Source organism: Podarcis bocagei (assembly GCF_964188305.1).
Source record: "Podarcis bocagei genome assembly, chromosome: 9".
Lineage (NCBI taxonomy): Eukaryota > Metazoa > Chordata > Lepidosauria > Squamata > Lacertidae > Podarcis > Podarcis bocagei.
Genome location: NC_138134.1, coordinates 38,689,911 through 38,708,017, shown reverse-complemented (window position 1 = coordinate 38,708,017; position 18,107 = coordinate 38,689,911). Strand labels below are relative to the sequence as shown.

General features: G+C 42.2%; 1 protein-coding gene across 1 annotated transcript in view; it reads left to right on the top strand.

The window, feature by feature from the left end:
• GUCY1A1 (guanylate cyclase 1 soluble subunit alpha 1) overlaps window positions 1-7,535 on the top strand; it is a 33,187-nt gene extending 25,652 nt beyond the window's left edge. The window contains exons 6-9 of the mRNA XM_081206859.1: window positions 439-924; window positions 1,412-1,555; window positions 5,520-5,674; window positions 6,812-7,535. Of these exons, the coding sequence (XP_081062985.1) occupies window positions 439-924; window positions 1,412-1,555; window positions 5,520-5,674; window positions 6,812-7,013 (987 nt within the window). The 3' untranslated portion in view covers window positions 7,014-7,535. The remainder of the gene's footprint in view (window positions 1-438; window positions 925-1,411; window positions 1,556-5,519; window positions 5,675-6,811) is intronic.
• Window positions 7,536-18,107: the final 10,572 nt, after the last annotated feature.

The window sequence follows — 18,107 nt, the reverse complement described above, 5'->3', positions numbered from 1 at the left end:
TAAAACTCCACCTTAAGATATATTTCAATAAGGAGGTTTTTTAAAAAGCAAACAATCACAGGAGAGCATGTAAACGTATTGGCCCTTGCCAGAAAATCTGTAGGATAGCATGTAAGCTGCATCCAGACCCTACTCTGAGTTTTCTAGCGCCTATTGACCCCTATTTGTGCATGTGAGGTGCCTCTCCTTACCAAATTACCCAGTGGGAACAATAGTTGTTAAGTTCCACCTAGTAGAGGGACAGCCCCTATTTATCTAAAGCTCTTCAGAGGTGTTGAGATTTGTGATTTTATAATAATCATTGAGCTTCTAACCCAAAGCAGGTTGTCTGGAGAGAGTTTGGTACTATGGCTTAATAACTTGGCTATCACTGCATTAGTAAACTTCCATAATGCTCCAGAAGTCTCACATCACCTCATCGTTCTCTCATTGTTTCAGGTTATGGACCTTAAAGGACAGATGATCTACATCTTTGAGTCCAGTACCATCTTGTTCTTGGGATCCCCCTGTGTGGATAGACTAGAAGACTTTACAGGACGTGGCCTCTATCTTTCAGATATTCCGATTCATAATGCACTTAGGGATGTTGTTTTAATAGGAGAACAAGCCCGAGCTCAAGATGGACTGAAGAAAAGGCTAGGAAAACTTAAGGCTACTCTTGAGCAGGCACACCAAGCCCTTGAAGAGGAGAAAAAGAAGACAGTAGATCTTCTGTGCTCTATTTTCCCCGGAGAGGTTGCACAGCAGCTGTGGCAAGGACAAGTTGTACAGGCCAAGAAATTTAATAATGTGACAATGCTTTTTTCTGACATCGTAGGGTTCACTGCTATCTGTTCCCAGTGTTCACCTATGCAGGTTATCACAATGCTCAATGAGCTCTACACTCTCTTTGATTACCAGTGTGGAGAGCTGGATGTCTATAAGGTAGAGAATTTATTGCACCAATTTGTCCTCCTAGAGAGGGGAATCAAACTTGTAAGGTTATTTGAGTGATATAATGCAACTTAGAGGGGATGGTGTTAATCTGGAATAAGTCATTTAACAAATTATATACCTCAGAATGCAATCTAGTGTGGGGTAAATTTTCTAGCTTCATTGGCACTATTTATGAGTTAATGCCTCTAGGACTGATGATAGAACCTCATGGATGGTGGATGAAAGATAAATATTTTGACATTTTTGTCATGATGAAACACCACAGTAAACCAGATTTTACAGCTCAAAATAATCTGCTCCAGCAGCTGGCAAGTTGCATCGTGCAATTAGCACACCAGAACTCAAGTTCATGTGAATCTCAAGTGGGTGGGTGCGCTTTGGAGGGGACAGAGTTATGGGCAACCCTTCCAAGTGTGTTCTGTGTTTTCTTCATGTGATTTTACTTGTGTTCTAAGTTATGTATTTTAATGTTCAGGTAGAAACCATTGGAGATGCATACTGTGTGGCTGGAGGCTTACACAAGGAAAGTGAGACCCATGCTATTCAGATTGCATTGATGGCTTTGAAAATGATGGAGCTGTCCAATGAAGTGATGTCTCCACATGGAGAGCTCATCAAGGTTAGCATGTTATCTCAAACTCACTGAACTACTGATATTTTAAATACTAGCTGGTAGAAAAAAATGTTCCTTATTTTAATTTTTCAGTGAAGTATTACCTAAAATGCTTTTCTTTCACAATGATTCAATTTACCTCATGACCAGTGCTCTAAATTCATTTGTGCTTTTCTGTGCAGAATTGGGACCAAACCAGGTGTGATGTGAAAGATCCATGATCAAACCACCTATATTTTAGAATTTGTTTCATAGTATTTGTATGGTGGGAGGTGCTCTTTTGAGGGCTGGAGAAGGTGGCTTTAACCCTTCCCTCATGCTACTTTCCCACAAAAGTTTCTATTTCCCCACAAATACTTGATTTGTGGTGGTGACACCTTTGATACTGGCTTAGCTGATGTGTTGCCACTGGATGTTCAGTCGCTCAGAGTACAAAGCAGTTTGAAATACAGATTTTGTGAAGAAAGAGAAAGTTGTGTTTGGCTAAAAAGAAACCCTCACATGGGGTCAGACTGAGGACAAGGAAGAGTCCTAGGATGTGGGCAAGTTATGACATAGATTGCCCCAAACCAAGGGGGCTGAAGAAAATGAAAAAGAGCAGAGTAAGAAATGAACCAAGACAGGAAGCTGAAGGAATGATAGGTGGCTTGGGAAAAGGGCAGGGGAGATGGAACTGAGAGAAGAAGAGGATAAGCAGCCTGAAGGAAATTATGGCTGGGGGACCACAGTGCTTAAAGTCACTGTTTAAAGTCAACTGCTTAAAACTATTGGCTACCTCTGTCCAAAAGGACTGGTAAGGTCAGGGGGCAGGGTTGCTAAAGAAAGTCATACCAAGGTGTGGAGTTCCTAGGAGTTATTCCAGCTGCTGTTTCTATGGCAGCATTATCACCTGGCAACTTTTAGAGAGTAATGAGAGCCCCAAAGGGGCCAAGGACTGAGTTTTCAATATTGATCTGAACTGCACACCACTTTCTTTGGCTGCAAGATTCTACAGAAAAGATAAATATGCCTTCCAAAAATTATGTTTGGAAGATTTATTTTCAGCCCAGGCAGCATGTGAACATGAATCACCAAGTGGACATTAATAAAAATCGGGAGAGCACTGCTGGTGTGCTAAGCTCATCTTGCAGTCACTGTTCTTGCCGTCCAGTACAGTTACCAATGGCCTTTCTCACAAAGACACTTTGTCTAGCCAGAATCTCAGGGCCATCTTTCTTCCCAGACTGCTAGAATTAATCTTCTTTTCCACTTGAGTTTCCACTGGTGTCTCATCAGCCCTCACAGACCTGATCCTAGGCTGACATCCCCTCTACTTTTCTGTCTCTTCCTCTGTTTTATCTCCTTTCCCCAGCAGGGCAGTATCCCACCCTGAGGCTGCATTCACATGGCAGCTTATACCATGTCCTTGATGCTTTCCTAATGGTGAGATTTCAGACAACATAAGAGCCACTTCCAGAACTATAGTGGAATATAGTGAACTATAGTCAAATACAGCACATGTTTAGCATTCATGTCCATTTTATTTACAAATGGGTTTCTTCTGGAAGCAAATTACATGGAAGTGAGCGCTAAACGTGTACTATATTCCACTATAGTTCCACAATGCAACCTAGCAGTACATGTCATAGATAGTGTTATTGGGAAATGTAGCCCTTAGACTCCACAGTCCTATTCCATAAGGCTAGACTTTCCAAGAAAGGGACTTGTGTGTTATCTATCCCTAGCAGCTGGCATATGGGCTTAGCTCTTGGACCTTATCAGTAGAGGTTGTTTACACATAATGTTTTCAACACACTTAATAATAGTCAGCTCTTACAATATTTGACACTTGCTATGTAATTGTATTCTATCTCAAAAGCAAACTACTAATATCCTAAATTGAGTTTTCATTACTGTTAATCAGCATTCCTCTGGAAAGTCCCCTGGGTGCCCATAAAACCACGTTAATGTCACTGTGGATAGCTCAGTTGGGAGAGTATGAGACTCTTAATCTCAGGGTCATGGGTTCGAGCACCACGTTGGGCAAAAGATTCCTGCATTGCAGGCGGTTGGAGCAGATGGTTCTCATGGTTCCTTCCAACTCTACAACTCTACAACTTTATTATTTATCCCTTGCTTTCTTGTGGCCTACTAAGTATGAAGCATCTGCTAGTTTTAGGCATAGCATGAAGAAAAGCAGTTCGTGCCTCATGAGATATTGTACCTTACAACTCAGCAAATCCTTAATTGGTCATGGTTTCACTATAATATGGGAGGCTTTGCCAGTTCTCTAAAATTCCAAAGGCACCGACCCCTCCAATTCTTGGGTAACACCTGTGAAATACACTTGGAGTCGAGAGTGGATTTCATGCTCTTTATTCAGCTCATAGTGTGAAGAGGAATAGAAGTTCTCCCAGAATGTCTGATTTATATACATTATTTACACAATGGGCCCCACATGATTGGCTACCCCCAGAACAGGCTGCTATCCACAAGCCCGAAGCCTGGGGGGTGCTGAGCTCAGCGTGCCCCAGGCTTCTGGGTGCAGGCAGCTCTCCGCTAGCCATCCCATGGCTTGTGGAGAGCTGTGCGAAGCTTGAAGCCTGGGGGGCTCTGAGCTCAGCGCACCCCAGGCTTCGGGGTGCAGGCAGCTCTCCGCAAGCCGTGGGAGAGCTGCTCGAAGTCGCGCAGCTCTCCCACGGCTTGCGGAGAGCTTCCTGAAGCCTGCATTTGCCCCATAGGACGCACACACATTTCCCCTTCATTTTTGGAGGGGGAAAAGTGTGTCCTATAGGGCGAAAAATACGGTAATTCTGAGATTCTCCTGTAGGCCAATCAGGTTGTGGATTCACTTCCACCTGGAGCTGGATTGGGTGGCTCCTGTGGACCAATCAGACTGCTGCATTCTGGGTCCTATTGTTTTAGGACCTATCAGACTGCTGCATTCTGAATCCTATTCAACTCAGTACATAACAACCTGCCTTCTGTTTTCTGGGTTTGATCACTTCACTAGCAGGTGGATGGATCCTAGTTGAGAGAAACATTTACATATTTATCTATTGATTTCAGGCTTCTAGGAACTGGAAAACATGTATGCATCGCAGAGTAGATTGTTGGATTATATTAGTAAAAGTTTGAGCTGAGATTTGAATATGCTTCCATCAGTCAGTGCAGGCGTTCTCTTGATCCTTTGGGCTTGTGTAAAGAACTTTCAAGTGATTGCCAACGCCAGCCTGTAAATTAGGAGACTATTCCTTGAACAGTAATGGTATTCTGATTGCAGCTTTGTACATAATTTCTACTATGCAATATGCCCTTGTTTATGAACAAACTGCAAAGAGAAGACAGTGTGCATGTAACTCTTGAGAGGTGTTCGTTTTTGAAGAAACAATATAAATAACTAATTTTTCTAGCTGTAAACAAGCAGCATGCTGCAAAGTATTTTGTTGGACATGGAAGAATAAATTGGCTGCATAGTATTTATCCTTTAAATGTAATTGTAGAATACAGAACAGGATCGTAAGTCATGGTAAGTGCTTGATTTGAGGGGAAGCCAAGATGATAGAACTGTTGAAATAGTCTTAAAATTTGAGAAACACGATCTCCCACAAGTTCCTAAGATAGAGGTTAATGGACTCGTTTCTCAGAAAATGGTCCACAGAACACCATCTCCATTTGTCCCAGCAAGGTTTGCTGGAAAAGAACAAAACCAAATCTAACCTTCTGCATCAGCCGTGCCTGTTGGACTGCACTTAGACATCTCTGCACAAACATGCTTTGTTTAGACTAATGGTTATTCAGAGTAAGCATCAAAAGAAGTTTTCTGTTGTTACCATCTGACTACTGCTCTTCAAATTGCACTGCTCATATTCCTGTCATAATCCACAAAGATTGCAAATGAGCTAATAAAACTTACTGCATCTTTGATAGTTTGATTTTTGTCAAGTGTAACAATCAAACAATATTATATATCTCCTTTTGTTTTCAAAAGATGCGCATAGGTCTGCATTCCGGCTCCGTCTTTGCTGGAGTCGTCGGTGTTAAAATGCCGCGGTATTGCCTATTTGGAAACAACGTAACGCTTGCCAACAAGTTTGAGTCTTGCAGCGTACCTAGGAAAATAAATGTCAGCCCAACAACCTATAGGTACAGTAGTTTACTATGCAAAGTTCTTATACTATGCAAGTGGTGGCTTGTTAATCACTTTCACATTTATCTGCAGCTTTCCCCCCTGTGCAAAGTACCGCATTGCATTCTATGACATGGTTCTATTGAATTAGCAGAACTGTGGGGTGGGGGGAAGAGGTTGGAAGAGACTGTTTGTATTTAGATTTTGTGCGTGTTGGCTTTGTGCAATGCTCAGCAAGAGAACCAGTGTCAGGAATGGATAAACCTGAATGTTATGGAAGGTTGAATAAAATGATCAAAAAGTGATGTATTTTAATTTGGTATTGTATGTTTTTTGCCTTTTCCTTTTAAATTGTAAGTCACTTTGAGACAATTTTTTTTTTTGCTGTAACCAACAAGCAAAACAATAACAAATAATAGAGTCTTATTACCTATTATTTACTGCATTTATTAACAATTGTATGATTTGCAGTGCAATAAAAGCTTACATAAAACAATTCCAGATACAAGAATAAACGTAGCACATTTGAAAAGCTAAGCAGGGTCCGTTATGATTTCAAATTGGATGGGGGACCATGTGGTTGGGATCCCCGCATTGCAGGGGGTTGGACTAGATGACCCTCTGTTGGTCACTTCCAATTCTATTATTCTATGAAAAACATTGTTTTAAAAAAGCATATACAACAATTAAAAACAAGCAGATACCCTTTGATTCCAGTAAAAACTTGTTCAGATGGGAAGCCTATATGAACTAGCAATTTGTTTGTATTGATGGCAGATACAGCACACCATCGTGCATAAAAAATTAGGGATCGCAGCACAATGTGATCCATAATGAAGTGACGTAAGACGTTATGTCACTTGCATTTATACCACCAATGCAGTAGTTTAATACACGCATAAAGCTTTGCTGTGCAGAATTCACTTGTCCTGGGGCTTTCATTCTCTTCAATATCAGAGACAGATATATGCATATATTAGAAACATGAGAAGAAATTCTCCAGATCTTTGCATTGCAGTGGTTAGTTCAGAGTGAAACTGTCACCCTCCCATGCAAAAAAGCAACAAATATGAATTTGTTTTGATAATATTGATCACCATTATTTAAAGGTTACATATATATTATATTTAACCGCATTTCAATTTTTCTTGCAGGTTACTAAAAGATTATCCAGGATTTGTATTTACTCCTCGTTCAAGGCAGGAACTTCCTCCCAACTTTCCAAGTGATATTCCCGGGATCTGTTACTTTCTTGATGCTTACCTTCAAGGAACAAATTCAAAGCCCTGGTTTCAAAAGAAAGACACTGAAGATGGAAAAGCAAATTTCTTAGGGACACCAACAGGAGTAGACTAAGCTGTGCTTTCTTGCATTTTCAGGATGAGTTCTGTATGAACTGAACATTCAAAAAAAGGAAACATGACAGCACTTTAGCTTGTTAACACCTGAAAGCCAGTATTAAAATTACCAAAAAAGGGATATTACATACTACTTTTAATTTTTATTTTATGTAAAAATATATTAAGTCAGTGGCAGTTTGGAAGGGTGAGAAGCAGGAGCGGCCCATATTAGTGACACCTCATGTAACAATGAAAGGGGAAAAGCCCAGGCACCTAATATTTCTTTTCCTCTTGCAAACAGCTGCTTTACCAAGGTGAGTCTGATAAGGGCCCCCTACTTCCCTAGAGTATGTGCTTGACACTTCTCTCGACTTCCCAGTCTTTAGGAATCACTTCTGGAGGGACAGCATTCAAAATAAGCAGAACTGAGTTGCTTGCTATATGAACAGCATAACACGTAGCACTGCTCTTTCTTGAAATATACAGTGGAACCTCGGGTTGCGAACATGATCCGTGCGGGCAGGAGGCACGTTCGCAACCCACAGCGTTTGTAACCCGCAGCGCCGCGTCTGCACATCCGTGGGTTGCAATTCAGCACTTCTGCGCATGCGCAAAGCACGATTTAGTGCTTTTGCACATGCACAAGTGCTGAAACCCGGAAGTAACCCATTGTGGTACTTCTGGGTTTGGCGTGGTGTGAAATCGCGCAACCTGAAGCCTCTGTAACCTGAGGTACCACTGTATTTGGGTTGCATAGAGTTGCTTAACCAAGTTGTACCAACTAGTGGAGTTGCTCACCAGGCTTCTCAACACCCAAGTGCCACTGCTGGCACCAAGAAGGATGGGGGAATGGCAAAGTGGGCAGGGAGTGTGGTGCATGCCTGGAAGAACCAATTCAATGCTTCCATCGCCATGTCTGCACCACACCAAGATCTCTACCACCTCATCTCTTTCTTGGTAACTAGCAGTGATGCTTGGCATTGGGAAGCCGGGTGAGCAATGCCACATTGCCCACTGTTAGTTTTAAATATGCACATGGAATACATTGCAGAGAGAATGCCTACCTAGGTGCAAGTGGAATTGGTGTCTAGCCTCTCATCCTCATTCTGCCTAGGGGGCCTCACAGATGCTACAGTACCACCGAAGGAGTAGCCTGGAATGACACTACAGGCTACCATTCATTTGATGGGGAGAAGGCTATTTGGTTCATGAGCAGGGGAAGTGAAAACATGTCCAATCTCAGTTACTGCACACTGCAAGCCATGCAGTGTACCTTTTCTTAGTTTCCATTTACAGCCCATTATTACTATAGTAGTATTTTTAAATGTATAGCAGAAACAAAGTTGACATTCAAGTAGCCCCATTACAGTATTTTAAATGAATCTGAACTATTCCTAATCTTAATTCTTCCAGCACCATACCTCAATGTGCTTTTTGTTATGCGGTGAATTTTCACACGGTAGCTCAGAATGCATTTGTAGTGCACGACCTTCACGTTGCATGCATACAGAATGCGCTACAGATCTGGACCTAGGCCCCATGTGTACACTGTGATACTTTATGCATTCGCACTGACACAAAAAATGGCTTGGCTGGATTTTTTTTTTTCTTCCTTTGCATCCTTCAGTCCTGGCAATTAACAAAGAGAGTAAAATTCTTGGTAAAATACTGACCAATTCTGAAACTAAGCTAGGAGGAATTTTTCCTTTTAGAAACCCTTTTTCTGCCACACTTTGGGTCCAAGCAAGTCTGTGTAGTAAGATCTCCTTCCTCTGTCCTTCTCTCCCCCCATCTCAGACTTGTAAATGTTCCTCTTCATTTATACAACTCCCTGAAATTATTCTTGACATACCTGTCTGGAAATGGAATTTCTTTTTTCTCAAACTTACTGCTCTGACTTCTCTACTTCCTACAGTTTCCTATTTCTTATCTCATGTGATGTGTCATCGTGAATATGTGTCATCAAAAGAATTAGGAAAGAGAGGAAAAGACATGATGGCACAACCTCAATTTTTGATTAAGAGTTTCATGCTCTTTTACCAGCTAACAAACGCATAACCTGGCCAAAGTGTCTTAAAATATGGGACATCCTTTTTCACTGCATTGCTGCATCATTTTAAGTAAAGCTCTGTTCAGTATTAACCATTTCCTGAAAGGCACAGGTTAATCAGATATTAAAAGGCCAAGCATTTCACTTAGACTGCAATCCTATGCACACATACCTGCAAGTCCCTTTGAAGTTAATGGGACTTAATTTTGAGTAGGCCTACATTTGATTGCTCATGCATATATGGTTATCAGCTGTTTTCAGTGCTAGTATACAGATATGTCACTTACTGCTTCCTGAACTTCTTTCACTGTCAATAAATTATACCAATGTGTGTGTATATGTGTGTGTGATTATAATCAAATGCTAAAACCTCTGTAATCAAACTTATAAATCTGATTTCAAGGGGAACAAATCTCCCTTGTTATGTATTATAGCAATAAATGTTTTCTTTTCGTTGCTATTTAAGTTTATATTAAAGTATAAAGAAAACTATTCCACAGTATCGACCATTTCTAAACAAATTCCATTGCATTCATTACAGAAGTGTAAGGTGTGTGTGCGTGTATATGTGTGTGTATATGTATATGTGTGTGTGTGTGTGTGTGTGTGTGTGTGTGTGTGTGTGTGTGTGTATGGATGGTGTACTCATGTTTTGATGTATGATGACTTCAATAAAAGGAAAAACACTTGAATAATGTACAGAACATTTTTTCCTATATGCATAAAAATGTAAGGCTGTCATCACGCTGCATAAACAGCCATGCCAACTCCAGCATAATGATAGGGTGGAAGGCAGCCTATCCAAGTTGTTTAGTGGAAGGAGGGGTTTCACAATGCAATTTGGAAAACTACTCTGTGAAGTCCCCACCCCCATTCAATGTAGCTGGAGTGAGGTTTAACAAGGGCACTTCAAAATACTACTGTCTGAAGTGGAGGGATAGGTGAGGGAATGGGTGAGGTAGTGGAGCTGGCCAAGTTTGAGGGAAGGGTGGTGGTGGCAAAAGGGTTGGATGGCTTAGGTTGAGTGAAGTGAACAGCGGCAGTAGCTCCTAACTGCATAATAAATGTATAAAGAAGCCTGCCAGTCTTGTCCTAGTAAAGGTCGGTAAGGTTGAATCATAAGACAGCAAGACCATGTAATTCAAGTTCAACCTTCTCCTTCAACTCTTTATGGATCCTGCCCAACACTTATGGAGCAGAATGGTGCTAAATTCCAGGGCTCTGGCACAGTCTGCATAAGGAAAGGTTTTCCATGTCAGGCCATGGCATATCCCTGCTAAACTCCAGTGAGAGTGATCCTACATGGGTACAGATTGTAAGTTATACTTTGCTGACCTGGAAAATCAGTAGGTGAACCCACAGCATGATAAAAATGTCAAAGAGGCCCTACAAAAACAGACCAAAGATCCAGTATTCTCTTTCCCAAAATGGACAACTAGATGCTTCCAGGAAGTCAACAAGGAAGAACATAAAGTCAGTAGCTCTCATCTAGTGTTGCTCCCTAGGATACAGTAACTAGAACATGGGGAGGCAAACTAAGACCCGGGGGCCAGATCTGGCCCCATCGTATTCTAAATCTGACCCGCGGACAGTCCAGGAATCAGTGTGTTCTTACATGAGTAGAATGTGTCCTTTTATTTAAAATGCATCTCTGGGTTATTTGTGGGGCATAGGAATTCGTTCATTTCCCCCCAAAAAATATAGTCTGGCCCCCCACAAGGTCTGAGGGACAGCAGACCGGCCCCCTGATGAAAAAGTTTGCTGACCCCTGAACTAGAAGCATCCTATCCCTCCATCCTGATGACTGATGTTTCCACACTCCATGAATTAGTCTAAACCTTCCTTAAATTTATCTAAGCTAGTGGCCATCTCTTTATCTTGTGCCTGTGAATTCCATAAATTTGATTAATATATTCTTTGTGAAGAAGTGCTGCATTTCATCTGTCCTGAATCTACTACCTGTCCATTTTCATTAAACGACCCTGTAAGTTCTAGTGTTATTAAATAATAACTGTGTGTGTGTGTGTGTGTGTGTGTGTGTGTGTGTGTACACATGCATTGATGTATTAATCACTGTCTTGAGGCAGTTTACATATAAAATAATTAAACACAGTTAAACACTCAAAGTACAAAAGAGAGAAAAAAGAACATTGAAAATAAGACCAAAATTCCAACAAGTGGACACTCGTGGTAAAGACCCACTTATCCAGCTGGGAAAGCCTGTCAGAACTAAGATGTCTTCAATTGTTTCTGGAAAGTGTAGATAGTGGATGCCTGTCATATTTCAACAGGAATGCTAAGATCAAACCTCTCCATTCTTAAGGAAATCAGCCCTGAGTGCTCACTAGAAGGACAGGAGGTGAAGCTGAGGCTCCAGTACTTTGGCCACCTCATGAGACGACTCCCTGGAAAAGACCCTGATGTTGGGAAAGATGGAGGGCACAAGGAGAAGGGGATGACAGAGGACGAGATGGTTGGACAGTGTTCTCGAAGCTACCAACATAAGTCTGACCAAACTGCGGGAGGCAGTGGAAGACAGGAGTGCCTGGCGTGCTCTGGTCCATGGGGTCACGAAGAGGCGGATACGACTAAACGACTAAACAACAACAACATTCCACAGAAAATGGGCAGCCCTCCTCCAAGTTACTGTAGAGTGAGCTTCTAAGATCTTTGGAACTTGTAGAAGAAACTCCACAACCACAGTCACTTTCCCTCCTAAATTACTCCTCTCCCCTGCTTTGCACACACAATGCTTTAACCTTTTCTCCTAGGGAAGATGCTCCAATCTTGGTTGCTCGTTTACAGCTCTATGCTATCTCTTTTTTGAGATGGAGCAACTAGAATTGTACATAGTATTCCAAATGTGGCTACCTCATAGATTTGCAATGCTACTGATGAAACAAGCATACAGAATTGTTTTCCTGTTGTGTACTTTTGCCATAAGATACACTGATGGTTTCTGTTGTATTTAGAACCCAATATTGTGCCCAGATGCGGGTGGTGCTGTGGGTTAAACCACAGAGCCTAGGGCTTGCCAGTCAGAAGGTTGGCGGTTTGAATCCCCACAACGGGGTGAGCTCCTGTTGCTCGGTCCCTGCTCCTGCCAACCTAGCAGTTCGAAAGCACAAAGTGCTAGTAGATAAATAGGTACCACTCCGGCGGGAAGGTAAATGGCGTTTCCGTGCACTGCTCTGGTTCGCCAGAAGCGGCTTAGTCATGCTGGCCACATGACCCAGAAGCTGTACGCCGGCTCCCTCGGACAGTAAAACGAGATGAGCGCTGCAACCCCAGAGTCGGCGGCAACTGGACCTAACGGTCAGGGGTCCCTTTACCCTTTACCTTTACTCTTGCCATAAGATACTCTGCTGGCTTCTGTTGTATGTAGAACCCAATATTGTGCCCAGACGTTGACTGCTTTTTCATGTGCATGGCCTGGCCTACTTTGGTGATCCTATTTGTCTCTCCTCACAGTGGCCAGAAATAGCTGCTTTCCCGCCTCATTTATTTGCATAAAAGGGCTGTAGACCTGAAACCGCTTAACTCTGGACCAGTTCCAGGTGACTGAACAGAGACTAGTCAAGTGTAAATTGTTTTGAGGGTTCAGGCTTAGAGAGGCAGGAAACGTATCTCCTTAGAGTGTGAGACTCCAAAAATAGAAACTCAGCTGCCATTTATAGTAAGGCTTACATCAGGTCACTGAATCATCTTGCATTTTATTCTCTCTCTTTTTACTTCTAACATGGAGCAGAATTTTTTTTTAGGGATCTTAAGTCAAAGCCTTTGAGCATGACCATACTTTCAAGACTGTATTTCATTTCTAACAGTAATAGGACTGGAAAAAAATTAGATTTCAAAAAATGGTTCTAAGCCAAAGTCTTATTCTATGACTTGAGGTAAATCTGTTGAAGCTAGATTTATAGAACCACAGAACTGTAGAGTTGTAAGGGACCATTAGGGTCATCTAGTCCAACCCCCTGCACTGCAGGATTTTTTTGCCCAACGTGGGGCTCAAACCCATGACCCTGAAATTAAGAATCTCATGAACTATTGACTGAGCTATCCAACTAGGATCTTTGCACTTTTGATACCAGTTTTGCACTTTTGACTTTTCTCAATGACAGTATAAGATCTCAGTAGATCTCAGAATGATTGTACTCACTGAAGGGGAAGAGCAGATCCATGCCTGCTGGCCTGTCCCCATAAAATCTATCATTGCCACCATAAAATCTATCATTGCCAATCTATCATGGAGCAGGGGGGCACATCTGTAACAGGAACATGGTCTAAATGTTCAGTTCCTTTCCTAATGATCCCTAGCATGGAATTTGCTCCCCCCCCCCAAAAAAAAACTGCCACACACTGTGTCATGTGTGCTTTCCATCACACATTGCAGAATACTTTGGTGGTATGTCTAATCTCATGTTCCAGCATAACTGCATATTTAACCTTTAGATCCATCCTTTACATTTAAGAGAAAACATATCTCAGGCTGCTGTCTCTAGATATGGAAGGGCATTCAGAGCAGTGGAATCATCTGTGTTTGCCAGAGTCATAGCTGCAGTAGTTCTGGTTGTTAGTAATGTGTTTTCCTACATGGAAATGGTGTCCATCACATTAACAGAGTTTCCCTTGAACTGCATGGCTGGATGGTTGTTTAAAATGATGCTACTTCGTTTAGAAGGATGCCAAAGTGTGTACACACAGATGATCCACTGCTCTGAATGCCCCATCATATCCAGATACAGTGGTTTGAGCTGTGTTTTCTCCCAAATACAAAGGGTGGATCTGAATGTTAAATATGCAGTTGTGCTGGAACATGAGGTTAGACATACAGTCAAAGAAATAATAAACTGTGCAGGAATCTGGAATAAAATAAACAATCCTCTAAAGATATATGTCCCATGGGCTTCAGAGGTTTTGATGCTGACAGCCAAATAATCTCTTCTGCTTACACAAGCAAATGGTAATGAACCCTTACTTCTGCTAAAGCCTTCACTGCAACAAAACAGTTTTCAGAGACTTAAACTGGGAATGTTGGGTTGTGTTCTGCATACTGTAAAGATACAGTTCTTCTGCAGCTCAGATGAAAACTACTTTGCTCTACTAACTTTGTGGAGGAACATACACTGAGTCAGTTCTAAAGCATCAAACTCAGCACCACTGTCCTCTTCCACCAAGGCTGTCTCCTGATGGCACTTGAACAACGTATTATGTTTTTGTGGCTTGCAGGAGGACTATGGAATAGAGGGGCTCTTGGTTCATACATCTCAGTATTGTCTATACTGCTCACAGTGGCTATCCAGGATTTCAGAGCGGGGACATTACCAATTCTGCCTGGAGACACCAGGGATTGAACCTGGCTCCTTCTGCTTGCAAGGCCAATACTCTACCACTGAGTTATGGCCCTTCCCCGATAAGGGAAATATATTTATGGCACATATGGATCACTGACCTATGCACAGTTATCTTGGACACAGATACTGGACATTGTATCTTCAAGGTATTTATATACCTTGAAGGTATGGTGAGGAAAGACTTCACAGTGGACCTTTACTTTATTCTCTCTCTTCTCTATTTCTATTCTTTTCTTCTGCTGCATTTTGACCTTCTACATAGCCTGTTGCCAGCTGAAATTTCCCAGCTTACAATGTTCCTTTTCAGCCTTAGGCCCCTCTTAACTTGCAAACATCCTTAAAACCTGATCTTTGTTTGATTCGATGGCTTTTGAACATCTGCATGTTCTCTGGTTAGAAGTTCATTTGGAATGGATTCCTCTTCCATCCGGTACAGATGACCAAGTTGAGATGTCTGAATGAGAAGAGTAATTGACTTGGCAATGATGCTTTCCCAAGCATTTCAGCAGCGACTATTTTGGATTCTCCTTTAATACGCCGGATATGCTGAAGGCAGTCTGTTTAGAAGGTGTTGCATGATCTGTGATCAGTTCCAGGTTCTCCTGAATTAAAGACTGCTCTGATGATACAATTCACTGTTATTATTGAATTATTAATCACCTTCTAAAGCAGCATCTCAAGGTGATTTATACACCAGATAATTATAAAGAGTTAAAAGTACAAAAGCAAAGCTTTTGAAACCAGACTAAAACCCTAACAAGTGGACACTTGCGGTAGACCCATTTATTTAGCTGGGAAAGCCAGTTGGGACAAAAATTGCTTTCAGAAAGTACAGATATTATATTTTGACAGCAATGTTGTTCCACAGCACAGGAGCAGCCACACTAAAAGCCCTGCTCTGAGTTACAGCAGAGCAGGCTGCTGAGATCTTCGTAACTTGCAGGATGAACTCTTCTGCAGACTGCAGAGGTGTATAACACAGGGGTCAGCAAACTTTTTCAGCAGGGGGCCGGTCCACTGTCCCTCAGACCTTGTGGGGGGCTGGACTATATTTTGGGAAAAAAGAAAGAAAGAAAGATGCAAGAGCACCATGAGCCCCGGTGCCTGTTTACCTGTGTCTTGCTAGCAGCAGGGGCTGGAAGTGGCGGTGGAGGGATGATGAGCGGCACGCAAAAGGGCTGCTTAAAATGGAATCTGCTCAAGTGCTGCTGCTGCTGGCACCAACAAAGCCCAGTCCCCTTCCTCCTCTAGGCAGGGCGGAGAGAAGCCAGGAGGAGGGAGGGAGGTGCCGCCACCGTTGTGTGAGGGAGAGGGAAAGAACGCGTGCGCTGGCGATCCACGCAGCAATTCCTGGACCGTCCGTAGGCTGGATCCAGAAGGCAATTGGGCCTGATCCGGCCGGCGGACCTTAGTTTGCCGACCCATGGTATAATAAGAGATAAGTTAGTCTCTCAAGTAACCTGGTCCTGAGCTGCATAGGGACTTACATGTGAGTACCAACACCCTGAACTTGGCCTGGGTGTTTTTTGCAGGGTGTTATTTGCTGGTGTTAGTTTGGCCCCACATGCAACCTATCCACTGTGCTTTGTGTCAGCTGCAGCCTCTGGAGCAAGACCTGCCTGCCCAGGAGGAAAACTGAGGCAGCTGCTACGGGGGCCCCTGCCATCTCCACCATCAGCAGAGAAACAATGGTGGCAGTTTCTGGAGAGGTCTTCCCCTAATCTCACCAAAATCTTGTGAGATTTCACCACAACCCATTGTCATCACTGCCACTTCACCACTGTGCAACCCAGGTAAGGAAGGCTGCAGAGGAAGTGGGGTGGCAGGGGAACATCACCTTCCTGTTTTGCCTCAGGTGGCAAAAAGGGACATGCAGCCTCTGCTCCGGACCTTCCCCAAGGCTAACCCCATATAGAGTGCATTGCAGTAATCCAAATGTGAGGTTCACAATGCATGGAAAACTGTGGTTAAGTTATCCTGATCTAGGAATGCCTGCAGTTGTCTTATCAACTGAAGTTGGAAAAAGGAGCTCCTAACTGCCAAGGGTGCAACAATGGGAAAGGGTGGGGTACTGAAAACATGTATTGCAATGAATCTGATGATAATTGTACTACCTGTTTATAGGAAGCTGTTTGCAATAAAATATACTTATCTTACAGCCCAGTCCTTTGCATGGTGACTCTGAAATAAATACTGATGAATTACATACAGCTTACTTCTAAGTACGTGTGCATAGGATTAGGTTGAAATCCCATGCTCTCACCCTTAGAAGTAAGTCCTAGTTGCATCAGTGGGTCTTATTTCTGAGTGGATCTGGATTATTCTGTAATTGTCAAATACATTTCCTCCAGGTAAGTCACACTGATTCTACAGAGATGATTTAAGAATTATGATCACCATATAACTTAACCATTTCTAAAATTTGCTTTATCCAGCAAATGTCCAGAAACATTGTCTTTAAACCCCCTCCCTGCTGATCTAATTCAATAATTCCTCCACATTGTTCTACTGTTAAATCTATTATTTCTATATATATAAGTTAAAGCATGGTTAAGTGCACACCGGGATATAACAAACTCAATTAGAAATTTGAATAGTGCAGATTCAGATAAGGATGGTTACTAGATGGGTCTGCTGAGCTTCTCAAAACAGCACACAGTAATTGCTTTGACTGAATCTAATATATTTCACAATCCATCTTTTCTCATTCAGCCTGCATAGCTCTGGGTGGGTCAGCAGTGTTAATCACTACAATCTGCATGCAAGTCCAATATTCAAAGCACACACTCACATGTCTTTGAATTCCTGCTACTACACTTGACCATTCTGACCTTTATCCATTACATTTGAACACCAGAAGGCACCAGTTTGGATCACTTCCCTATTGGTACGTTTCCTGCCAAGAGAAGAGTTTATTTAACCTTCATTTCCCAGTAATCATGATGGCCTCTTGCGGGTATGTATTGCAAGAAAACAGTAATTAATTCCTTTCCTTAAGAGTCTGTCTTGGGTAATGAGCATCCTGTTTTTCATTGTCTCAATTTTTATTTTAAATCTTCTTATAAGGGGGAGTTTAAGAAAGCATTTTTAATCCCCTTGGCAGTTTTTGGCCCTCTTCCCATTTATAGAAGCCTAGTTTTAGAATTGCTAACTATCACCTCCAGTTTTTGATAGCCAATTTAAGGATTACACTGTAATCATTCCTTTTCACATAGGAAGAATCTTGGCCAGTTTTGCTCTTTAAGCCCCAACTATCCAGCTGCAATACTGCCACTGGTTATTTATTATTATTATTATTATTATTATTATTATTATTATTATTATTAGTCCCAATACAGCTTTTCTTCTGGAATTGTTTTTGGGTTGTTTTTATTAAAAAGTCAATATCTTCAGAGATTGAGGAAGGATGTGGGCAGAAAGCTTATAAACTCTACTTTCATAATGTTCATTTGGAGATGAGGGTACCACATCCAAGTGGCAAGGGCAGCACCCCTGATGAAGATGTGGAATTGGAAAGATACAGATACACAGTTTATTGAAAGGACAGGAACACTGGCAATAGCAGAGCCAGCCTGTCCATGTGGCAGAGCGAGGCAGCTGCCTCAGGCAGAAAATTCTGAGGGGTGGGAAGTGGCTAAAAATGTGTGCCATGTGGTCTGCCCTGCAGCCTCTAAGCCAGCTTGCTGCCCTAAGGGTGTGGTGGAGG